We start from the raw sequence: 23962 nt of genomic DNA on the forward strand, positions 1-23962 counted from the left end.
CTCTCTTATATCGTTGTCCAATGTGGACGTGGTTTATATCTGAGGCCATGATGAAAACGATTTCGGCATCATTCGCCGACATGATCATCACTTATACTCCCGGCCATCGTGAGTCTTGTATCTTTGGTCACCATAGATATCCATAGCAATCTAACATTCTAAGAGCCATTGAAGACATCAACCACTCGCTGTACATGATATCAAAAACCACCATACCCATCCCAGAAACGCCAAACATTTTCATATCCCAAACGAAAGCCCAGAAGGAGAATAACAAGCTCAAGCCCACCAGTCACCCTGGTCGCGCATGGCCTCCGCAACCTTGACAAAGCCCGCAATGTTGCTTCCCGCCACCAGACTCGGCAGCTCGCCCTCCTTGGTAGGCACATACTTGGTCGCCGTCTGCAAGCCAGCGTCAAACGCATTCTTCATGATATCCTTGAGCTTGTCGTCGACCTCCTTCTCCGTCCAGGCAAGGCGCTGGCTGTTCTGCGCCATCTCCAATCCCGAGACCGCGACACCACCGCAGTTGGCCGCCTTGCCGGGCGCATACCAGACGGCGCCCTTGCCCTTGTCCTTCCTCTGCGCCTCGAAGAGGTCAATCGCCTCCTGGGTGCAGCCCATGTTGGAGCCCTCCGCAACGACGAGCACGCCGCCGGCGACGAGGGCCTCGGCCTCGGCAAGGCTGACCTCGTTCTGCGTCGCCGACGGCAGCGCAACGTCCACCTTGCCGACGTGGATCCAGGGCCGCGCGCCGTGGAAGTACTTGAACTGGTCGCCGTAGGCAAACTCCGTCAGGGGCTTGCGCTCGGCTTTCAGGGCGGCGATGGCGGCGACGTGCTCGGGCGAAAAGGACGAGCCCTCGGGGGCGACCAGGGCCCCGTTGGAGTCGGACAGGGAGACGACGGTGGCGCCGAGCTCGATGCACTTGAGGGCCGCGTACTGAGCGACGTTGCCCGAGCCCGAGATGGCGACGCGCTTGCCGGCGAAGGAGCCGTGGCCGGCGTGCTGGAGCATGTGCTCGACGTAGTAGACGAGGCCGTAGCCAGTGGCCTCTGTTGTGCATCAATCACCTCGTTAGCCATCTTCTTCTCCTTCTTCTCCTTCTTCTTCTTCTCCACGTCATCATTCTCTCGCGTCATGCAAAGACTCACCAGGTCGAATCAGACTGCCGGCCCAGCTCAGCCCCTTGCCCGTCAGGACGCCCTCAAACTTGTTCCTCGCCTGCCGGTACGCGCCAAACATGTAGCCAATCTCGCGGCCCGAGACGCCAATGTCGCCGGCGGGCACGTCCGTGTCGGCGCCGATGTGGCGCGACAGCTCGCGCATGAAGGACTGGCAGAAGCGCCGGATCTCGTTGTCCGACTTGCCCTTGGGGTCGAAGTCGGAGCCGCCCTTGCCGCCGCCCATGCTGACTGTTGTTTGTCCTGGTTAGCTGATGCTTGAACTCTTTGAGAGTGGAGGAAGAAGAGAGAGAGAGACTTACGGCCTGTCAGGGCATTCTTGAAGATTTGCTCAAAGCCCAAGAACTTGAGACTACACACAACCCCATTGTCAGCTCACTGGACTTTTTTTTCCATACTGATACGACAGGATGACTTTACATGGACAAGTTGACGGTGGGATGGAACCGGAGACCGCCCTTGTACGGACCCAGCGCAGAGTTGAATTGCACGCGGTAGCCGCGGTTGACGCGCAGCTGGCCCTTGTCGTCCTCCCAGGTGACGCGGAACTGCAGGACTCGCTCGGGGATGGAGCAGACGGCCAGGGCGGTGCGGTACTCGGGGTGTTCCTTGAAGAGGCTGCTGTCCTCGAGGGTGCTGGCGAGCTCTGTGTGTGGAGGGGGGAAGAATTAGTACTCGAATGTTGATTTTATTGGTGTGGTATCTGAACGGCTATTGATGTACCTTTGTAGGCCTGCTCGAATTCAGGCTCGGAAGGGAGGTGAGACATGGTGAGGGTTTGGTGATGGGATCTTTGGTGTTGAGGGTGGTGGCGGTCGTAAATAGTGTCGCGTGCTTGACTGCCTCAAACGACAAAAACCAAGCGTCTAGATGTATAAGTGTATATATATCACGTCTATCACAAGCCAAAGGATGGAGAAAAAAAAAAGAACAGGAGAAAACCAAAAGCGACAACGCGAGGGAATCACCCTCCTCTATATACCCGCAAACCACCCTCCACCATCCATCTCTCCATCCACCATCCGTCATCCTGCTCTTCCCGAAACTCACAACTAACCCGCCACCAGGAGAGCCAAGCTTTGTAGCCAGATACTAGTAAGAGGATAGATAACAACCAATTCGTCAAGCCAATGATTCGGTCCATATCTCTCTTCCCCAATCCCATGCCACGTTACGCCTCCCCTCCCCTCGTCCCGTCTCGCAACAAAAAGACACGCCAAGTCAAACAGAGACAAAAAGACCTCAAGCCACACCCGTGTTTCTGCCAGATTCTGGGCTGCTCCGAAGATCGCTCTCTCGATTAGATTAGATTGGGCGTGGGATGGATGGATGGATCATCAGGCAAACACCATGAAACGCCAATTGAGTGACATAAGACACTAACAGTACTGTATGTGTGTATGTATGTATGTATGCGTGTAGTCAGTAAAGGTAATATCAAGATCTCGGACGAGATTCGCCCCCCCCCCCCAATTGGACGGAGACCGAACTCGGCCGTTCTTCGCTCTCCGGAGTCAAGACGGAAACAAACCCCACGTCCAAGCCAGGAGCGACAGACCGAACAAAACTGCCGACTTCTCACAAGCAAAAAGATGCTGGACTGGAATGGAGTGGCATGAGTGATTATCCGCTGAATGGTCTGAAAATCAATAACCTAACGCGGCTGACTCAAAAAACGCCCAATCACGCCTATCAATCCCTTCTCCCATCTCCCCCTAAGCCGCACCATCTCTAAAAACAACAAGTAAAGCCCATTGATAATGAAATCGTATGCCCATTGGCACTTTCACCGACGCCGGAGCGACGTTTTAGCATCTTCTAGTCACAAAACGTCAAACAATTTCAATACCACACACCACACACACACACACACACACACCCCCAAAAAAAAGATGATCCAACACCCCTCCCCTTGCCTTTTAGTTATGCGGGCATCTATCACAGATTCCCCAATCAGTGACAGCAAGCCACGCTGATTGGCTCCGCGCCACCCGCCGCCCGATTTGAAGATTCAATTGCGTTTCGCCCGTCTCGCCCGGCCAATCGTTAAGACTTTTTTTTTTTTTTTTCCGGCCCTTGTTCAACGTGTGAGACAAGAAAAGAACCCTTTTGGCCGTGCCGGTAACGGCTTCATGCGGGATCGCAACATGAAATACACCAAGATACTACTAGGTGCTGTAGTTTAATCTGCGTCTGGACATTACTGGCAAACAACATTACGAGCGTTTCTTATTTGTTGTTTCTGGTGTTTGACATGTGCAGTTCTTGTCCCCAATAAGCCACACCTCTCAATTTCACTCGGGAACTAGTTCGCCTCTTCCCCCCATGGGAATGACGACACCGGTTGGGGGTTTCTGTGTGCTGGCCGAGGCTCCGCGTACCTGGCGGGAGGTTTCGGAGAAGCAAAGACGAGATGAGGACGAAATGCAGAGAGAAGTATTGAAGGATCCGGGTGTTTTAGGAATGCTCTTGTTTTGTGCCATGTTCGTAATGCGTGTATACGAATGCTCTTGACCATGATATCTACTGTACATATACAGACTCGTCTTCGCCACTCACGCTTCTCCAGCAGCCGCCAATCCCGGGCGAATCGCCCCCATCGCCGCTCTCGAAAACGGCTTCGCCTCCGCCATCTCCAGCAGTGGCTCATCCCCCGTAGCCAGACACTGATTGCCCCTGCGCCCGTCCGCGGGATCCTGCTCGGCCTCCGCAACCGCAGGTCGAACCACGCGTATAAACGCCTCCGTCACCGCTCGTCGATCTTCCCTGGTGGAGCGGCATTTCTTGACGTGAATGAGCGCTTCGTCCAGCCTGAACAGCGCATCCCGATGGTCGTTGTTATCTCGGGCATCCACCACCGCCCGCATCGCCGTCGTCTTCATCGCCAGCTTGATGCTCTCCTTGCACGCCCGGCTGCCGCGCCACCACTGCACTTCCGACGTGAACTTGGACAGGATCGACTTCAACGCGCTGTAGCTGGCGGAGCCCGTGTAGGCAAACACCAGGTTGGAGAAGTTGTACTCGCTGTACAGGAGCTCTCCGTTGCCGTTTTCTCGTGCCGCCACCTCGCACATGGTGGCGGCTCCTCGCAGGTCGCCCTTGGCTGAGAGCATCTGCGCCGCCTTGTTGTAGACGCTGTCGTGAATGCGACTGCCCCGGCGTAGAGCCTGCTTGATCAACTCGCCGGCATCATCTCCTCTCTCGAGCCTTGCCAGTAACAGAGGGGTCAAGGCTTCCGTCACATCGTAGCCTCTTTCGCGAGCGTCGTCAATCAGTGCAGCCGCCTCGTCAATGCTCCCATTCGGCCTTCTCAAATGTCCCAGTACTGCCAGGCGAAGGCAGCGAACTGAAATGCTCAGCCCGCTCGATAGCAATCGGCTGTACGCTTCACAGACACGCGCCCACTCGTTCTGTGCCGACAGCCACTCCATGCACTCGAAAGCATCCGCCTCAGACACCCAGCGGTCGGACTCAAGCGAAGCAGGTGGCGCATCGTTGAGCACCTTTCCAGCGGGCTTGCTTGGCGCAAGCTTCGATGTGGCCGGCGCAAGCTCTTGCAGAGTCTGGTGTAAGTTCGTAATGTTTTTGTTGGAGAAGCTCCAATATTTGCGGCATCCAGCGTAGAATCGCTGAACAAACGAGTCGTCCATCTTGAATCCGGCGTCGTGGCAGAATTGCAGCCACGAGAACATGGACTCCAAATCGTGACGGCTCGCGTACTGGTCCAGCACGAGGTTGACCCATCTCGACCTCAGAGGTATATTGTAGCTGCGCACAAATCTCCGCAGTAAAGCCTCGAGGCCTTCCGACGAGCAAGTCTGCACGAATACGTCGGTAATCTTGCTGATCATGTATCGTAAGTCGGTGGGCTTCGCATTGCCTGCATCCTCGAGCGCTTCTATGCTCTTTCGGACAGCTTCCCAATGTCCGAGGGCAGCCTCGCGTACGATCAGCCTGCTTTGAAGCTTGACATCCGCCCTTGCTGCGTCTGCGTCCAAATGGTAAAGGCAACTCATCTCCTCCTGAGCAAAAGCATCGTCTCCCGCTTTCAGGGCCTTTGCGACCATGAGCCGGCGGATCTTGTATTCGATGTTGGAGGGTACGGCAATTGCCTGGTACAAGCCAGCACTCTGGAGCAGGCGATACAGGTGCTTAATGTCCTTGAAGCTGCCCACGACCTCGTCGAGACCAGACAGAACTCGATAGATGGTCATGCCCTGCATCCAGAACCGCGATTGCTTGCCGTCAGAGAGGAATTGGAGAAGTCGCTCAAATTCCTTCTTATCCTTCTTCTCCCACAGCCATTTTGTCAAAGGTGACACAACTTGGATAGGGTCTTTGAAGTGCGGGAGTAGGGCCGCAAGAACATCGGTCGCCTTGGTCGCCTCGGAGTCGATTGTGAGCCTCAGCAATCTCAACCCACTCGATCTGACGAGGCCGCTGAATCCGGGGGTTGTGGGCCTTGATGTCGATATATTTTGTAGCTCGGCGATGGCCAGGGCAACCATTTCGGGTGTCAATGTCCGAGTTGACTCGCTCGTCTCTAACTCCTTGATCAATTGCTCAAGCCTTGCAACCTTGTCTGTCTCGGTGACTTGCGTTGCCGTGTTCGATAGAGATAGCCGCGTCGGAGAAGAGGAGCCAATGTGCGGTGAGTCATGCAAGGAACGCGAACCGCTCCGTGTAGCAGAGGTGCGCATGGTAGAGTTGTGATCTCTGTGCAGAGAAACCTTGACCCGCGGATCAACGCCACTTCCGACCTTGTGAGAGCCCGTTTCCTTGGTATTGAGTGGAAAGATGGGCAGCGTAGAAGCTGCCAAGGACATCGTAGAGAGATCCGGAAGACGGCTGTCGACCAATGGCAAAATCATCTTTACCGCATCCAGCCCAAAGTTCGATATGTGCGCCTCTTGGCCCTCCCTCTGTGCCTCGCCAGCTGGCGCATCTCCCCTCGTCGATTCATGTTGATCCGACGAGACTCCATTGGTATCCAAGCCGCCCCCATTCACGAGCAAGGTTGAAGCATTGCCTCGCCGCCGTTTCCGATACGAGCTCTTGGGCCGCGACCCAGCCGGCAGCGACAACACGTCGCCTCCAAGATCCGCAAGCCTATCATCCCAGCTGTCGCTAAGCGCAACGGCACCCCTGTTGCTCTTGACGGTATGCAGCTTCCTCGCATTGTCAATCGCCGCGCGAGCAATCTTGAGCCTGCGGCGGCGCTCCTCGGCGAGAAAGGCGACGGAGCACGAGGTCGTCAAGAGCACGCCGCGGAGGGCGTTGAGCGCGGCCTTGGAGGGAACGGGAGGGGTGGAGGCCATGTCGATGTCGACGGCCCATAGCTGCAGCTTTTGCTGCTGCTGCTGGATTTCGGAGTCGGCGGATCGGGCGAGGATGAGCGCATTCAAGGTGGTGGGAGTGCGGGTTTGAAGCTGGACGGGGAAGCTTGTCGTAAGATTTCTGGACATGGCATGATGGGAGAGAAGATTTCGGCTATTCTTCGCCGGCGAGAATTCAGCTGTGGGAGGTACGTACCTTATCTCAACCCCGCCAACCTCAGGTCCAAGCTTCCACTTGCCCAATTGCAGCGGCATCGTGGTGGAGGATCGGTACGTACCGCCCAGACGATCTGTAAGTCAGATTGGCTGTAAGCCGTAACAAAGCTTAGCAGAACTACATGTGGTTGATGGTATTTGCTTCACATTTAGAGAATAAACGTTGTTGGGAAACGTAAAGGTTGTTTGATGCAAAGAAAACCTGGAGAAATGCAATCTGCTGCTTCAGACAGATACCGCAAGACTCTCATTCTCTCCACCCCTCCACTGGTACCGCTGTCTGAGCTTGCGGAGGACATGCTACTTGAAGTTGATACACGCGACAAGGATGAGGAAACCAATCGGCAAAGAGAGCAGTAACTGTATAGTCTCCTCAACTGTCGATGTTCTCGTCTCGGAAATCTGCAAGGTCATCAACATCAGTCGGCTTCCTCTGAAGCTGATTTCCATGCCATGCAAACCACTTAGACTATAGCATGTCCCCGCCAGCGGACTTTCTCCATGACTCTCTGCGGAGCCTTTCGCTTCAAATCTCCTATAGCCGCCGTCTCTTGGCTATGGACTCGCCGCTTTCTCACCGGACTTAACAAAGGTCGTCAAGGGAGTTCCACCCAGGCTCAATCCATCCCCAGTATCAACTGATAGTACGTCTATTTGGCTCATCACAATGCCTGTCGTCATAGATTAAGAACACGAGGTCCTATCCTGTCGCGCCAGTCGGTGACAGTTTCGGTTCCCGCGGACATTGGCCCGGTTTCCCAGGAGGGATGCAATTGTGCTGCTTGTCACGCCATGGTCACATTCGAGGACACAAAGACTCGTCATCGATGTATATCTAGAGGCGTCCAATGATATGGCTCTATAGCCGTTGAGTTATATTCAGTTCGACATGATATAGCTCTATTGCAGTACCTAGTTGGTTGGATCGAGTCTCAAAATCCATCAGAACAGATCCAACACGTCTAATGCCTCTCCAACAATTCCACGAGCTCGATCAAGTCGACAACCTCACAGCCCATGCGCAACTCTCTCGAAACGGCGGGGCACCCCTGCGACTTACCGCAATGCTACCGCACATATTGGGACCGGATGATATGAAGCCACAAACCATGTCCGGCGACCTCGCGGTTCCATTCAATCGTCGCACCTCAGGCCTCCCAAGTTTGGCAACCATCTCCAGCAATGATTCATTCAAGACAAGCCTCTCCACGCCGACCCCGCTTCTTGGAACCCGAATAACTATTTCTAATGCATACGATACGGACTTTAGAAGAAGCTGAAACGGATGGAAATAAGAAGACCTTCGGCCGAGGGTGGTGTCAATTTCTGGCACATCCGCACCGCATCGGTACAGGGTACAATTAGTCTCGGGTCTGCGCGGCCTCTGACTGGGCGTCTTAGTGCATGTTTTGCCCAGAGGGTACCCTCATGCGGAAGGCACTTGTACATCGGCGATTGGCACCCCTCGGTATATTGATGACCCCCCTTGGATCGCCTCAACAACTCGTTTGTACGTCTGGAGTGCGATTGCCTGTTTTACAAGGGAATCAAGTCCGCTGTGATGCGACACGAGGCATTTTGAAACTTTTCCCACTCTACTTGCGACCTTGCTGCTTTGCAGGTATAAAGGGCGCAGCTCTCGCCCAATATCCATTCTCTTCCCATCACACGATTTGTGTTCTCCTCTACTCATCCTCTCTACCAAATCACCTCTTCCAAGTCACTCTCGCCATCACTCGATCGTTCAAAAATTCAAACAACAAAACAAACACAAGACGCCTATCTCGAACATATACGAAAGCCGCAACCATGAGCTTCTTCACCCCCCCTCCTCCTCCCGTGAGCCCGCTCAACCGCTACCGCCTGCTCTCACCAACAGCCTCCGTGCGAGTCAGCCCTCTCTGTTTGGGCGCCATGAACTTTGGCTCAGCATGGTGAGTCCCATCATGCTTTCTTTCTGTGCTAAACGTGACGACAAAGAGCGACTGCTGATGCCTGAACGACACATGTAGGAAGGACTTCATGGGAGATTGCGACAAGGCAACTTCGGAGGCCATCTTGGACTTTTTCTACGAACAGGTGAGCTTTACGTATCTTTCCCAACTGTAAGGCTTTGTATCCAAGTACTAACGTCCTGATAGGGAGGTTAGTCTATATATGACAACTATTACTGAAAGATGTATTGACGCGTGCGTCGCTGACATCGGTGACAGGCAACTTCATCGACACCGCAAACAACTACCAGTACGAGGAATCAGAGGCCATCATTGGCGACTGGATGAAGAAGCGAGGAAACCGCCACGAGATGGGTATGTATCTCTGCAGCCAACTCGGCACTCTAACTGACCACTCTTTGATACAGTGATTGCAACAAAGTACACCACTTGCTACAAGCTAGGACCCGTTCGTCCTCATATCGCAGCCAACTTTACTGGAAACGGAACGAAAAGCCTTCACGCGTCTGTTGAAGCAAGCTTGCAGAAGCTGCAGACCGACTACATCGACCTGGTGAGACATACCGCACCGGATGAAGCCTCCCAATGATGGCCATTTACTGACTCCTCATAGCTTTATGTGCACTGGTGGGACTATGCCACATCTATTCCTGAGCTGATGCAGTCCTTGAACAGCCTCGTAGTGGCTGGTAAGGTCTTGTATCTGGGCATCAGCGACGCTCCCGCCTGGGTGGTGAGGTTGGTACCACCAGAGCTTTTTCCTCAGCCATGATACGTTTGCAATATAATCACTGACACCAAAATGCAGCAAGGCAAACGAGTATGCCCGCAACCACGGCTTCCGCCAGTTCTCCGTCTACCAGGGCCGCTGGTCCGCCGCCTCGCGCGACTTCGAGCGCGACATCATCCCCATGTGCAGGGACGAGGGCATGGCCCTGGCCCCCTGGGGCGCCCTCGGCGGCGGCAAGTTCAAGACGGAGGAGCAGCGCAACTCGGAGGTTGGCCGCAAGGTGCAGGCGACCGAGGTCGACATCCAGGTCAGCAAGGTGCTCGAGAAGATTGCGCTGCGCAGGAACACGGCGCTCACGAGCGTCGCGCTGGCGTACGTGATGCAGAAGACGCCCTACGTCTTCCCCATTGTCGGCGGGCGCAACATTGACCAGCTCAAGAGCAACATTGAGGCCCTCACGCTGCAGCTGACGGACGAGGACGTCGAGGAGATTGAGAGCGCGTATCCGTTCGACATTGGGTTCCCCAACAACATGCTCTGGGGAGCGAAGAAGCCCGGTTCGTCGCCGCAGAAGATTTGGCTCCTCGAGGCTGCTGCCCACTATGAATACATCCCCGAGCCCAAGGTATGCCCTCTTCTTCGTCCTTGCTGATCTGGTATCACGAATGTTTCTAACGGGCCCCCTTTTCCTGCAGCCCATTGCGCCGACCAAGATAGGAGAGTAGAGCGTCCGCTTTCGGTCGACGTGCTGGAGATGGCTACCAAAGCGCCACAACAACCAGCACAATTACTATGACCATAGCATGCATGCTGGTGCCGGTACTGGTGCCGGCGTCGGATGGTGAAGGGCGTAGAAGAGCGAGGTAGCCCAGGGATTTGGCGGATTCAGTACTACTACACGGTCTTGCTCATGGGAAACAGGGCTGGATAGCACGTAGACTTGGGCTGCGCACAACTTGCTAGAGCATCCGACTTGCTTGGGACGCGGCATACGGTAGTTATCTTAGGATATGAAAGAGAAAACCATCACTTCACTCATATGATGTCAACACTTTTCCACTGATAGCCTTCAATAATTGTACAAGCTCCACCGCTCCAAAAAGCGTAAACAACGGGCGACGAGAGTGGTAGCCATTCATTGTATTAATGGGTATCTACATTACCTGCTTTGGTGTTGTGCATATCAACTATCACATGGCTGTCGTCAAATACAAATTCCTATATCCTACCAGAACGCCGACTCGGACTGGGCTTCCGCTCACAATTGACCATTGTTTCTTTTATTTAGCGCCTTTGCCCTTTGCCTCGTTCTCGCCGAGCTCTCGGATAAAGACTGACGTCTGTCCGGCACCGTTGTAGTCGTTCTGCCCCGTCTCGAACCCTGGACACACCCCGACAGCCAGATACCTCCCGTCGTTTGAAAACGCCAAGGCGGCGACATTGTTGGGGAACTTTTGATACTGCTTTAACCTCCTCTTGGCCTCTGCGTCCCACAGAGCCACCGTGCCGTCACCGCCGGCCGATGCAAACGTTCCGTGAATGGGGTGGAACGCGAGCGCATTCACCGGATAGACAATGTCTCCGTCGCCATCGGGGGCGGCCTGCCTATGGCACTTGAAGGCGTATTTCCTGGCCTGCGACTCGGCCGTGTCCTCGAACCACTCGACGGCGACGCGGCCCTCGATGCTGCTGGTGGCGTAGCCCGCGTCGTTGGGCATGCAGGCGACCGCGCGGGTGAGGTATCGGAGGGACGACTCGCGCTGCTGCCAGGGCTTGAGGTCGGTGCCGCCGGTGCGGAAGAGCTCGACGATGGCGCCGACGTCGTAGATGTTGATGATGCGGCCCGTCATGGCGACGACGATCTTGGTGGGGCTGCCGGCGAGGGCCTGGGGCTTGCCGGGGAGGGCGATGGTGATGGGGTTGCTGGACGGGTCGTTGAGGTTGTGCAGGTTGAGGGTGCTGTCCCAGGAGGCCGAGACGAGGATGCCGTGCGATTTGCTGTAGACGACGCGACGGACCGGGGCGGTGTGCTTGCTCAGCGGCGTCAATTCGCCGGTTTCAACGTTGAGGCTGTCATTCCACGGTCAGCGGATGGTGCTCAAGCCGTCGGCCGAACTCGTAGGTCATGAGAGTAGCATAATACCGGTTGACGGTCCAGTCCATGCCCGCGGTGAAGGCCTCATTGTCGTCCGCGCCGAAGCAGACGTCTAGAACTGGAGCGCGGTGCTCATATGTGTTGACGAGGCTCGAAGCCTCAGGGCCGTTGGAGATGTCATAGTGGTACACCTTCTTGTCCCATGACGAGACGAGGAGCTTCGTCCCTGAGACGGGCGCGAATGCGATGGCTGATACCGCGTCGCCGGGGGGCGGTGAGAGCTCGTATTGGGTTGCTGGAACGTCTGTCAGCCTATCCACGTCTGCAATCGCAGCTGAACATCACAAAATGCAACGATTCAACGCACCTGGAGCCATTGTTTGCTGTGGTCATGTACAGTATGCAGCTGTTGCCCCAAGAAGGAAGCTTTGGATGTTTACTTGGGGCATCACGTGCTGATAAGCTGCAATCGTGGCTGAGGCTTAGAAATTGCCGTTATCGACCGCCTAGGCTGAGCCACACCCCGCCACCAACGTCGGCTCGAGCGCAAAATACTTATCAAAATTGTGACTCCTCATCCCACTTCGGAATCGTTCAGAATCGTAGCTTATACAGAATTCTTTCTCTCCCTTCCCTACGAGTCGACAGCAAGCGAGTTTCGCCCGTACCGAGACTCTTTCCGGCCGTCGATTCCCAACAGTTCAGCCACTCCGAACCGATTACGTTGACACTCGCGTGAGCAGCAACGACGAGAACGATTCGGGCCCTATAAAAACCAACCCCCACTTCACAACCGTCTTCCTCTCAACAATCGACACTCATTTTCCCCGACCAAGGTCGAAGAAATACCGCCAAGATGTCTTTAACGAACTGCCGGTTTTATGAGGAGAAGTACCCGGAGATCGATAGCTTTGTGATGGTTAATGTCAAGCAGGTGGGTTGTCACTTTGGCTGCAAAGGGGGTGGAAGAGCGGGCAGGAAAGCGAACAGAGATTCTGACAAAATCATGATTGATGGATAGATCGCCGAGATGGGTGCCTACGTCAAGCTGCTGGAGTATGACAACATCGACGGCATGATTCTGCTTTCTGAGCTGTCCCGAAGACGTATCCGAAGTATCCAGAAGCTCATCCGAGTCGGGCGCAACGAGGTCGTGGTGGTGCTCCGTGTCGACAAGGAGAAGGGTGGGTTACCAACAATTTCCGCAGCAGAAGAAGACGGAGTGGTCAGATTGCTCACACTGGACTGCAGGATACATTGATCTGTCAAAACGACGAGTCTCGCCCGAGGATATCGTCAAGTGCGAAGAGCGCTACAACAAGAGCAAAATGGTGCACTCCATCATGCGACACGTTGCCGAGAAGACCCAGACGCCGATCGAGTCTCTGTACGAGAGCATAACCTGGCCTCTGAACCGCAAATACGGCCATGCCATTGACGCTTTCAAGCTGTCCATCACGTACGTGGTTGCCGTTGATTTTCTGATGTCTTGATATACGCAAAAGGAGACTGACCTCGAAGCAGCAACCCCGAGGTCTGGGACGACATCAAGTTCCCCAACCAGGTTGTCGAGGACGAGCTGAAGCTGTACATCAGCAAGCGACTCACCCCTCAGCCCACCAAGGTCCGTGCCGACGTCGAGGTCACCTGCTTCGGCTATGAGGGCATCGACGCCGTCAAGGCTGCCCTGCGCACCGCCGAGGCCAAGAACACAGAGTCCATGCAGGTCAAGGTCCGACTCGTCTCGCCCCCCCTGTATGTGCTCACCAGCACGTGTCTCGACAAGGCGCAGGGCATCACCCGCCTGGAGGAGGCCATTGTCGACATCCGGACGAGCATCGAGGCTGCCGGCGGCAATCTGACCGTCAAGATGGAGCCCAAGGCCGTTACGGAGAGCGACGATGCTGAGCTGCAGGCCCTGATGGAGAAGAGAGAGCGTGAGAACGCCGAGGTCAGCGGCGACGAGAGTGTCAGCGACAGCGACGACAACATTCCCGAGACGATCTAATTGTACGCTACTCACACTCTATGCCATGCAAGCGAGGAAACACGGTTCAAAATGCGGTTCCGGAGGCTGTCAAGACTTTTCAAGGGAAAACTGGGGAAGAGAAGAAGCTGTCAGCGCTCGTGTTAAAATGAGGCATGAGCCTAGAATTTGGTTTAGGAAGCTTGGAAGCTTTGGCGGCGGGTAATGGCGTCTTTGCGAGGGAGGGACCGGCGACCTGAAAAGCCGTGCAATATCGGCATTTGGTGGGGAGGGGGGTAGATTTTGGCGGAGGCCCGCATGAACTTGGCAGGGCATTAAATGATATCAAAAAAAGTCATAAAATCGTTCAATGATTTGTCTCTATTTTGCGAATTTGTCTGTAAGAGATGTGGTGATATCTCGTTTTTTTTTAAAGGTGCATGTACCTTGCAGAGAGGTCACTGAGGCTCTACTGTGGGATGAGCTAACCCCACCACTAAGAAGCCCTCTTTTTTTCTTTCAATGCTGCAACTCTTAAACGATCAATGAGCAATCTGATATACTGAATTCCTCGCATCAGTACCACGAAACTCAAATCTGTGAATTGTCATTCATTCTCATTGTTTCCGGGGAACAATTCCATGGCCCTCAGCTCACTATGGGCGCGAATCAGAGGTAGCGCAGCAGGAGGCAGCACCCCCAGCCTCGCCCGGACGACGGCGCTCAACCTCATCGGCTTCGCGACCTGGATCCCGGTGATTGCGTGGTTCAACCTGCACGTGGCGGAGCTGACGGTCGTGGACGGCAACTCGATGTATCCGTTTATGAACGCGGACAGGGACTCGTCGCTGCGGAGGGACGTGGTGCTCAACTATAAGTGGGCGCCGCAGGAGGATCTGCAGAGGGGGATGGTGGTGACGCTGAGGTGAGTCTTGCGTGTGAGGCTGCATGATTGATGGGTTGGAAAGGCTGTGAGAATCTGTATCGAGGAGCATGTTGCTGATTTGCACTCATCAGGAGCCCGTTCCATCCAGAGGTGATTGCCGTCAAGAGGGTCGTTGCGCTGGAAGGAGACGTCATCAAGACGAAGAAGCCGTATCCCGTCTCGACTGTGAGGATACCGCAGGGTCATGTCTGGGTGGAGGGAGACGGGCCGCCGGGGTCGAGCCTGGATAGCAACACGTACGGGCCTGTTTCGAAGAGGTTGCTGACGGGGAGAGTGACGCACATTGTGTATCCGCTGAGGAAGCTTGGGGCGGTCAAGTGGTGGGAGCATGACAGGCCGTTGGTGGAGTGAGAGGGAGAGGAAGGGAGATGGCACTGTATGATAGAGACCGGTGCATTTGCATGGTTGGGCGTCTTGGATGATTGTGGCATTACCATTAGAGAGATCTTGTATCGATATTTTACTGTTCTTTACTACTTAATTGACCGTCCTCATACCCAAAAAAACATCCCACGACATCAACACCCATTTCTCAGCATACCTACCTTTGAGGTACCTGGACGGTGATTTCAACAAGCAACGCCACAGCGGATCGGCGAACTCGGACGACGCATGTGGCTGAGCCCCAAAAAGCCGGGGCTAGTACACGGCCTATCGGGAGCCTCAGGGCAAAAAGTTCGCAGGAAAAAAGCGTCGGGAGCCCACGCGAGCGCTCAAGGCATCGAGAGACCCTGAAGACGGTTGATGGTACCGTCTCTTCTTTGTTCTCTCTTCTGTCATGACATTTGAATTGTCTTATTATCTTACGACCTGAAAATATCACGGCGACAGGCGGTGCATAGACTTGCGACATTGGCATTGTTGCGTTGCGCTGCTTTGCGCTGGCTTGGTTTTATTTTTACTCTTTTTTTTTTCCTTCTCTCTACCTCCCTTCGCATAGACGCCTCTCAGCAAGTCGCACCTCCTCCTCCTCCTCCTCCTCCATTGAACGCCTCGTCGCCCAATGTCCGAAGGCCTCTCCAGCTCCTCGCAGTTCCCCCTCGCCGGCTACAACTCTGCGACCGCAAAGCCCAACAGCGCGACGACAACCAGCGACCCGACTGCGGCGGCAGGCCGAGACTCTGCCGCTGCCGCTGCCGCTGCCCTGGAGCCTCGTCATGGTGGCCATGTCCACGTGAAGCCCGTCCACGCTCATCACGCCATGCACAGCGAAGAAATCGAGGCCGAGGGCCGGCCGCCTTATGTCCATGTTGGTCTCACCCCTTGCCTATGACGTTGTGTCTCTGGGGTTGCCCTCTTGCTCTGCAACGAGGGGTTGTGGAGGAGACTCCCTCTCCTCGATTTTGAGCTGCGTGATGCTGACGGCTGGAACCTCCCTTAGGCCATGATTGCAGGAGGCGTGGGAGGCTCAACGGGCGACATGCTGATGCACTCGCTGGACACGGTCAAGACGCGACAGCAGGGCGATCCGAACTTCCCGCCAAAGTACTCATCCCTGGGGCGCTCGTACTACACCATCTGGCGACAGGAGGGCATCGCGAGGGGCCTGTACGGGGGCTGGATCCCGGCGCTGGGCGGCTCGTTCCCGGGCACGCTCCTCTTCTTCGGCACGTACGAATGGAGCAAGCGCTTCCTGATCGACCACGGCTTGCAGCACCACCTCGCCTACCTCTCAGCAGGCTTCCTCGGAGACCTCGCGGCCTCCATCGTCTACGTGCCGTCCGAGGTCCTCAAGACCCGGCTGCAGCTCCAGGGCCGCTACAACAACCCGCATTTCGCCTCGGGCTACAACTACCGCGGCACCCTCGACGCCGCCCGCACAATCGTCCGCACCGAGGGCGCCTCGGCCCTCTTCTACGGCTACAAGGCCACCCTCTACCGCGACCTGCCCTTCTCCGCGCTGCAGTTTATGTTCTGGGAGCAGTTCCAGGCCTGGTCCCGCGTCTACAAGCAGAGCCGCGACATTGGCGTGCCGCTGGAGCTCCTCACCGGCGCCGCCGCCGGCGGTCTCGCCGGCGTCATCACGTGTCCCCTCGACGTCGTAAAGACCCGTCTGCAGACGCAGGTCAACACGCCATCCGAGCCCGAACCCGCTACGCACCGACCGAAAGACCCCAATCCCCAGAAGCGACTGATATCCACGTCGTCTCCGAGCACGCACAGACCGAAACCTGGCGCCATTGCGCTCAAGACGTCCTCCGTCCTGACGGGCCTACGGGTGATTTACCATACCGAGGGCGTGGGCGGCTGGTTCCGCGGCGTGGGGCCCCGTGGCGTGTGGACGTTTATCCAGAGCGGGTGCATGCTGTTTTTGTATCAGCGGTTGCTGCACAAGCTGGAGGTCTGGATGCCGTTGGACAATACCGATTCCGAAGCCGCGTTGTGAGGGACAACAAAAGGAAAAAGAAAGAAAGAAGGGAAGAGGGGAAAGAAGGGTGATGAAGAAGCACTTGCGATTGCTTTTTCTAAAGAGACAAGGGTAATGATTCCATTTTCAGTCTTGTACATGAAAGTGCAGCATCACGAAGCAAAAGATGTGCAAACGAGCGTTGCAGAGAAGGAAGAAAGCAAGAAAGAGCCGAGGATATCCAGAAGGGGAGACGATATCAACCTGTACAGATTTCAACTAGATGGCGAGAGAGAGAGACGAAAGATTTGAGCATAAGAGCGACGAGGAGGGGATTTCACACAAAGTGAAGGGCTTCGGTCAAATTGGGTGAAGGCGTTACATGGGGGAACTATTAGAAACGTTGGCATTGTTTGATATATGGTATGATATAGATAGAGGGAGGGGGGGCATGGGATGGACATACGTGCCGAAAATCTCCAACATGTGTTATTACTACTCACCCCTTTCCCTCTTTTGCTGATGAGAAGAGTTACTGTACGAGTATGTTTGTGCCAAATGGTGCCAGAAGGAGGAGCAGTTATTACAAAAGGGGGGCTTTATTGCTTTCTACCGCTACTGGACAGGCTTGTAAAATCGACATCAACAAACCAAGGTATCTCAAAAAAAAAAAAAAAAATCTCAAGCAACATCAAACACTCCCAATGGAAACAAACCTTCGTATCAAGCAACATAGATGTCCCTTATCCCGCCATGTAACCCCAGGCAATCTCAATCGCAACATCATTCAACATCAACGTCCCCCCTCACCTCTTCCCCCCTTCCCCCCCCTTCAACATCCCAACCCTCAAATTCATCGACAACTCCTTCAAGCATCCGGATCGCTCTCCTCAACAACCCTCGCCTCCTCAAAATCCCCCATCCTCTTCATCATGTCGTCCCTCGCGAGACACGCCACAATGGCCACCGTCAGCGCATTCCAGACGCCCAGGCTGCGGTTCTCAAAGTCCAAGTCGAACTGCAGCGTGAGATGCATGGCTGCCTCGTCCTTGGAGGAGTCTGCGGTGAGCAGCATGGCGGTCGTCCCGACGATGAAGAAGCCGAAGATGACGGGTGGTTGACGGTGGTACAGCGTCGGCGACGACCAAGAGTTTGTTGCTGCTGCTGAAGCTAACGGAATGTCTGCCATGGTGACGTCGTCTTCTGACTCGCTGTGCAGCTCCCTTTTGATAGGGAGTCGGATGCCCTCGTCTTCGTCGCCCTCTTGCTTGACGTTTACCGAGTCCCTTGCTGGAGTATCCTCCTGAGCTGTCATGGGCTCGTCGGCATCGCTCTCTATGACAGATGTTTCCCCATGATACTCTGGCTTGATGACAGACCGCCGCCCTATCAGCCGAAACAGCCTGCTCATCACCCTCGATCCGAACATTCTCCACGACCGGCTCCTGCTGGCAGTAACCTGCTGCGTCTTCTCTTCTCCATTCGAGGCCTCTGCTTCGCCCCTGATCTGCCTCTCCACCTCCATGTCCACATCCCCCTCGACCGCACCGTCTTCTTCCTCCGTCTTGATGGCGAGCATCTTACGGTGCTTCCTCGCCAGGTCCCTCATGCGCATCTCCACAAATGCCGTCTGTGGCATGTCCTCGCTGTGCTTTTCGACGATCTCGACGATGATGTTGGGGAGGTACTCCAGATGACGGTAGCCGCCGTCCTCGGCAGCCCAGTTGAGAAACTTTTCTAGAGACTTCTTGATCATCCGAGGAGCGTTCGAACGTAGGCCAGATTGGCAGATTGTGCGAATGTCTGCGGTCAGATCGATGAGTTTCGTCAGCGCCACGGTGGCTGCAAACCTTTCTTCGTCAGTATCTTGAATCCATCTCATACAGATCAACGGGTGGGGGAAAAGAGAAGTGTGTTCCAACCTCGAAACGTGTTGACTGCATGCGCATATACCACCGGATTCATGTCCTTCCTCCAGCAATAGCAGGCCTCGGGCATGGGAACCGTGGGAAAGTACTCCTCCCAGTAGCTCGGCAGCAGCGGAATCTCCTGTCGCAGGAACAATATCTCAAACAGCCGCTCCTCCAGTGGCGCCCATCGCAGGCTGGTGCCCAGGTATTGCCTCTTTTCGGCCTCCATGTCTGCCAGCATCTTTTCGCTGACGATTGGTCCAACAACTTGCTCTCTTGCTTCGTCCCGGACGTCGTCTTTAGCCTCGTCCTTCTCTTCGTCTTTGCCATTGATGACGTCTTCGTCCTCGGTGATGTTCTTGGCCTCGTCTTGGCGCTCTCGTCTCCGCGGCCTCAGGGGCGACTGAACACTTCGTTGAGGCGTCTTGGACTTGGACTTTGAGCTTGAGCAGCGGTAGGCTGAGCTGTGCGGCGTAGGCGTGTGTCTCTTGGAGGGAGTGCGACGATACCGGCCATTCTTGCGGCGGCGAGGCGTGCTGCTGCGCGACTTGTGCGGCGAAGCCTCGCTGGCTCTTGTCTCTGTCCTTGTCTCCATGACTGGCTCGCGTAAAAGCGTAGAGGAAGGGAATCATGGAGGTTTGCGCATTGCTATTGGAGAAGCAGGCTGTTTATGTAGGAGGTTGAAGTTGATGGACAGGGTGCAGAGCGTTTGCGGAATGGGTTGGAAGACAGGTCAAGTATCGACGACATGTAACTTTGCTGGGTCGAAGCAATTATAGGGCGTCATGGGCTCTGTGGGAGGCAGTTTGGCAGTGCTGGGCAGCTGCGCGACAACTGCAAGAGCGCGCAGGTGCTGTATAGGATACATTGACTCCGGCGGGTGCAAGTATACATGTAGGTAGTTATCGCCGGCAGCTGTCGGAAGCCGAAGCCCTCAAACAAGTCGAAAGATGGGACTAGAATGGCTTTGACAGCGTTCATGGACGGTGAATCAGTGCGGAACTGAGTCGCCGTCTCTTTGTTCTCGATTCGGCTCGTGCTTGGCTGAAAGAGCTGGTTGGCTTCATATCGCGCACTCGATGAGCTGATCACAGAGCATCCAACGACATCTGCAACAAAGAACCCAGAACAACAAGGACTTGAAGTTCCGCTCAGCTTCTTTCTTCTGTCTCCTTGGTTGCATCTTGTCTCATGGTGAATGCTTGGATGCAGCTCGCCGCTCCTTGTCCATTCGCCTCGACGAACGGTCTCGGCGTGGCTTGTGAAGAGGAAGACGGAAGCATGATGCCGGAGTCATGGAGTGCAGTAATCTGATCAAGGCGTTTGCAGAAGTCGGAAGATTGCCCTCTCTATAAAGGGACTCAGTCTCTCTTATACTTCTCAAGACGATGCTTCACCATCGCTCGGTGACAAATCCTCACTCCGTCGAGTGAATCCTCGATCCATCAACCAGACTCCTCAGTCATTCTTCTGTGAATACGGCACACACACCTCATAAACCTCCCTAAAGCCAGGATACTGCACAATCCTGACAAACACGGCCCACTCAATCGCTCTCAAAGACTGCAAAGACCCAGCAATGAAAAAGTCAGAGTAAGACGGCCTCGCACCGAGGACAAACGGTCCGTTCCCTTGGTTCCGCTTCATCAGCTCGCTAATGGCGCGCAAGTCCACATCAGCCGCCTTCCATCGCTCCTCCTCACCAGCCAGCAAGTCCTCCAGTTTCTTCCCCAGTTGAGCTTCGCGAGTGCGTCGAAAGTACTCTTGGGCTCGCGGCGAGAACATGTTGATCTCGCGCGGGATGATGGACTGGTACAAGGTCGGGGCAATCAGGGTTCGCAGCTTGAGCTCTATCTCGCTGCCCAGCTCTGAAGTGAGCTGAAGTGGAGGATCTGGATAGGTTGACTCTAGGAACTCTGCGATGGGTTTCGAATCCATGATGTATTTGTTGGTAGGCACATGCTGGATGGCGGGAACTGTGTAGTTTTTCCTGTTTCCAGAAGCTGGGTCGTGCGGAGGTATGCCACTGTCTTATGTCACTTGATGTCCTCAAAGGTGTCCGTTGCTATATCGGAAAAAGCGCAGGAGAGGCGATGGATGTGCAGCTTACAGCTCTTTGAGCGTAGGCTCAATATCTGGCATCTCGAGAAAGACGGTCCTGTAAGGGATCCGCTTGTAGTTGAGCATCAGTCTGATGCGCCAGACAGTGGGCGAGAAGCAGATGTTCTTGACGCAAGCCAGATCGTACAAGACGACCTCGGGCTCGACACTTGAAGTGGCCATTTCCAGGACTTGGCTGAACGAGAATGATATTGCATCTGCAAGTAAGCCGTCTGTCTCAGTGGCTCTAGCCAGCAGTGAGCAGAAGCAGCAGCTGTTTGCGAGGCTCTGAGGGCTGATATAAGAGACGGTAAAAGTATTGATTCCGGCCCATGAGCAACATTCGATTTATGCTAATTGCATCGCATCCTTCGTGTCTTGAAGTGCAAGGACGTGACCATCATGAACGCCCGCTATTGGTGTAAAAGGGAGGGCCACCTCATGCGAAATGGGAAGCATGATTGGTTTATTATCCCGACAGCTGCACCACGACCACTGGGAGAAGAACCATGAATAGCGCCCCGATGTAGTTTGATTCGAAAAGAAACATGCGAAAGAAAACCATCAAGCCATTCCCTCCTCGAGGTTGTCTTACAGTGCGTATGATACAGTGTCTAATTCCATATTGTACTGTGTGTGCTAACCAATTCCGACCCCACATGGACAAAACTCTGGAACTGCTGAAATCCGATCTGCGACTGACTGCCGGATCATGTCCGTATAGCATCAAAATCATTCTATACACACACAACTGTTAAGCCGCAACCATGGCCGAGGCAGTCAAAGCCGCCGCTGCGCGCCAATTGCCCGCCTTCAAACTGGGCAAGAAGCAAGTCTTTCTGTACGTCGCAAACATCCCACCTCGGGAGACGACACCGACATTCCTCCCTCTAGACAAACTACAAACTCACCAAGGATATACAGACCCAACCACGTCATCACGATGCTCCGGAAAGAACACCTCCCCCCCAACGAGGCGTGCTTCAAAGTCCCCCTGCGCTTCACGAAATTCGACCTCCGAGACTACCTCTGGAACCTCTACGGCGTCGAAGTCACCACCGTCCGGTCCTACGTCAAGCAGCAGCCGCTCACCCAGCGCAGCACCAGCTCGCGCTCGTGGTACCGCCCGCAGCCGCACAAGATCATGACGGTCGAGCTCGCGAAACCGTTCCAGTGGCCCGACGCTCCCGCGGACCTCGAGCCCTGGAGCAACGACCTGTGGCGCATGCGCGAGGAGACGATTGAGCGGCGCAACGAGGAGCAGCTCGCGCGGCAGAGGATGCAGATTCCGCTCAAGAGCCAGCAGCCGCTGCCCAAGGAGAGGGAGCAGCTGGGCGAGTTGGCGAAGAAGATGCTGAGCGGAGAGGTGAAGTGGGAGAATAATGTTGTGCTGGATCCGAAGTGGGATCGGATTTTGGGGAGGGAAAAGGCTGGGAAGTCGACGGAGACGACGACGACTTCATGAAACTGAATGAAAGCTTGATACGAAAAAAAAAAAAAAATGGGAAAATGGATTTCAAAAAGAAAAGAAGAGAGAGGGAAAAGGCCCTCCTCGCTGGTGTATAGATGAAACCGGGAGAGAATGGCAGCTGGCCAGTGTATGATGAATCGGACGGCATAGCAAGTGTATCTATGTACCTGTATATTACTCCTGAACTCGAACAAAATGCCCTCTATATCCTTCCATCCGACAATCAAGCTCAATCATCCATCAACCCAATGCTCCGCCCCCTGGAAATGCAACACCTGATCCCCCCAACTCCACCACCCAGCCGTAAGATTCCTCGCAAACACCTCCAACCCTCTCCCCTCCTCCTCCTCCTCCCCTCCTCCAAAAACATCCGCAAACAACCCTCGAAGATTCGGCTTCCGCGAATGAACATCCGGAACCGCCACAATAACCCTTGGCCCCAACTTCACTCCCCCAGCAGGCCCCTTTCCCCCCTTACGCCTCGCAATGAGCAGCATCTCCCAGGGCTTCCTCCACGCAGAATCAATATCAAATATCGGTTCTCCCGCGGACGTCACCTTGAGCCACGTCCACTGCGTGACCATCTCGAGGCCCCACGAAGCGAATATCCCCCGGGGAGACGTCATCAGGTCGAAGACGCTGGCTTTGTTGGTGATCCAGACTGCTACCAGGCCGTCGGGCGCAAGATGTGACGCCACCGGTATACTGGACAGGAGATTCCGCATATCAGAGATGTTTGGAACGGTGTTGTATCTGGTGTCTGCTTTTTGGTTCCTCCGGACAGATCGGTTGGGCCAGGGGGGATCAAGAACGATGAGCTTGAATTGCGGCGCGGTGTCAACGAACGTTTGACGTAGATCTTGTAACGATCCATGCAGGTATCTCGCCCCCGGAGGAACCTTGGCGCTTGAAGACGATGCCGTCTCAGCCTTCTCACCCATACGCAGAGCGTCAATCCCCCCATCGCCATCAACACCCACAGCATCACAAACCCGCGGCAGGCAAAACACCCCCGAATACACCCTCCTCAGCTCCTCCAGCGCCCCCCTAGCTGCCGCACCAGCCATCAGCTCCGCAATCTGCGCTCCCGCGGACTGTGATGCTTGGGACGCATGATTGCCCCGGCGCGGCTCCGGCGTGAGAAATGGCGTGAGCGGCGGAGGGCCGGAGATGATTCGGAAGGAGGGAGGGTGGCCGGGCGGGACTTGGGCTTCTTCGAGGGAGCGCGGGATGTCGATGAGGGTGATGGGGTTTATGTCGTTGGATTGGAAGAGGATTGAGGAGGGTGTTGAAGAGGGACTTGGTGAAGAGGTTGGGCTGTTGGATGGTGGTGGATCAGACATGTCTTTGGATGTCATGACGGCTGGTTTGGTGTGTTGAAAGTAGCTGACGATTCAATGAACATGCTGTCGACGGCAATGATCTGGTTCAAGTAACGAGAGTGTACGAGCTGAGAAGCGTAAGTCGTTGCATATATACACACGTAAGTAACAAGAGGCGACGAGGCTGAGAGAACACAAGGTAATTAATTGTTCAATGCATTTGCAATTGAGCTGCGAATTACTAGCCAGTTGGAAGATACTAGCGCTCCTTCAAGTAGCCAATAAGGCAAAACCAGGTCACAGACGCTTGGCCTCACATCGAGGCAACATCAACGCATACCTTATACAAATTTCCTTTATTTCCATTACTATGTTCCCTTCTAC

At 54.9% G+C, this 23962-nt stretch overlaps 10 protein-coding genes across 10 annotated transcripts; 4 read left to right on the plus strand and 6 right to left on the minus strand.

Moving 5' to 3' along the window:
- Positions 1-279: 279 nt before the first annotated feature.
- CCMA1212_002561 (NADP-specific glutamate dehydrogenase) lies at positions 280-1953 on the minus strand (the record flags this gene model as incomplete). Its single annotated transcript, XM_073699942.1, has 5 exons — positions 280-1055; positions 1155-1427; positions 1487-1536; positions 1605-1830; positions 1908-1953. 5 exons carry the CDS (start codon positions 1951-1953, stop codon positions 280-282), a joined length of 1371 nt encoding a protein of 456 aa, XP_073561467.1.
- A 1786-nt stretch (positions 1954-3739) lies between these two features.
- Positions 3740-6649, minus strand: CCMA1212_002562 (uncharacterized protein; the record flags this gene model as incomplete). Its single annotated transcript, XM_073699943.1, has 1 exon — positions 3740-6649. One exon carries the CDS (start codon positions 6647-6649, stop codon positions 3740-3742), a length of 2910 nt encoding a protein of 969 aa, XP_073561469.1.
- A 4052-nt stretch (positions 6650-10701) lies between these two features.
- CCMA1212_002564 (uncharacterized protein) lies at positions 10702-11893 on the minus strand (the record flags this gene model as incomplete). Its single annotated transcript, XM_073699944.1, has 3 exons — positions 10702-11491; positions 11565-11838; positions 11884-11893. The coding sequence occupies 3 exons, from the start codon at positions 11891-11893 to the stop codon at positions 10702-10704; spliced, it is 1074 nt and encodes a 357-aa protein (XP_073561471.1).
- Positions 11894-12352: 459 nt separating this feature from the next.
- CCMA1212_002565 (Eukaryotic translation initiation factor 2 subunit alpha) lies at positions 12353-13524 on the plus strand (the record flags this gene model as incomplete). Its single annotated transcript, XM_073699945.1, has 4 exons — positions 12353-12450; positions 12538-12700; positions 12768-12975; positions 13041-13524. The coding sequence occupies exons 1-4, from the start codon at positions 12373-12375 to the stop codon at positions 13522-13524; spliced, it is 933 nt and encodes a 310-aa protein (XP_073561470.1). The 5' UTR covers positions 12353-12372.
- A 599-nt stretch (positions 13525-14123) lies between these two features.
- On the plus strand, positions 14124-14779 carry CCMA1212_002566 (uncharacterized protein; the record flags this gene model as incomplete). Its single annotated transcript, XM_073699946.1, has 2 exons — positions 14124-14407; positions 14500-14779. The coding sequence occupies 2 exons, from the start codon at positions 14124-14126 to the stop codon at positions 14777-14779; spliced, it is 564 nt and encodes a 187-aa protein (XP_073561473.1).
- CCMA1212_002567 (uncharacterized protein) lies at positions 14139-14477 on the minus strand (the record flags this gene model as incomplete). The annotated part of the gene is made up of 1 exon (XM_073699947.1): positions 14139-14477. The coding sequence occupies one exon, from the start codon at positions 14475-14477 to the stop codon at positions 14139-14141; it is 339 nt and encodes a 112-aa protein (XP_073561472.1).
- Positions 14780-15431: 652 nt separating the features above from the next.
- CCMA1212_002568 (putative mitochondrial carrier) lies at positions 15432-16814 on the plus strand (the record flags this gene model as incomplete). Its single annotated transcript, XM_073699948.1, has 2 exons — positions 15432-15677; positions 15810-16814. The coding sequence occupies 2 exons, from the start codon at positions 15432-15434 to the stop codon at positions 16812-16814; spliced, it is 1251 nt and encodes a 416-aa protein (XP_073561475.1).
- Positions 16815-17643: 829 nt separating this feature from the next.
- CCMA1212_002569 (uncharacterized protein) lies at positions 17644-20968 on the minus strand (the record flags this gene model as incomplete). Its single annotated transcript, XM_073699949.1, has 5 exons — positions 17644-18641; positions 18698-19282; positions 19552-19738; positions 20177-20711; positions 20796-20968. 5 exons carry the CDS (start codon positions 20966-20968, stop codon positions 17644-17646), a joined length of 2478 nt encoding a protein of 825 aa, XP_073561474.1.
- Positions 20969-21552: 584 nt separating this feature from the next.
- Positions 21553-22250, plus strand: CCMA1212_002570 (54S ribosomal protein L23; the record flags this gene model as incomplete). Its single annotated transcript, XM_073699950.1, has 2 exons — positions 21553-21626; positions 21701-22250. 2 exons carry the CDS (start codon positions 21553-21555, stop codon positions 22248-22250), a joined length of 624 nt encoding a protein of 207 aa, XP_073561077.1.
- A 239-nt stretch (positions 22251-22489) lies between these two features.
- On the minus strand, positions 22490-23614 carry CCMA1212_002571 (uncharacterized protein; the record flags this gene model as incomplete). Its single annotated transcript, XM_073699951.1, has 1 exon — positions 22490-23614. The coding sequence occupies one exon, from the start codon at positions 23612-23614 to the stop codon at positions 22490-22492; it is 1125 nt and encodes a 374-aa protein (XP_073561078.1).
- Positions 23615-23962: the final 348 nt, after the last annotated feature.

The sequence above is a fragment of the Trichoderma ghanense genome, assembly GCF_004382785.1.
Source record: "Trichoderma ghanense strain CCMA-1212 chromosome Unknown scaffold_2, whole genome shotgun sequence".
NCBI lineage: Eukaryota > Fungi > Ascomycota > Sordariomycetes > Hypocreales > Hypocreaceae > Trichoderma > Trichoderma ghanense.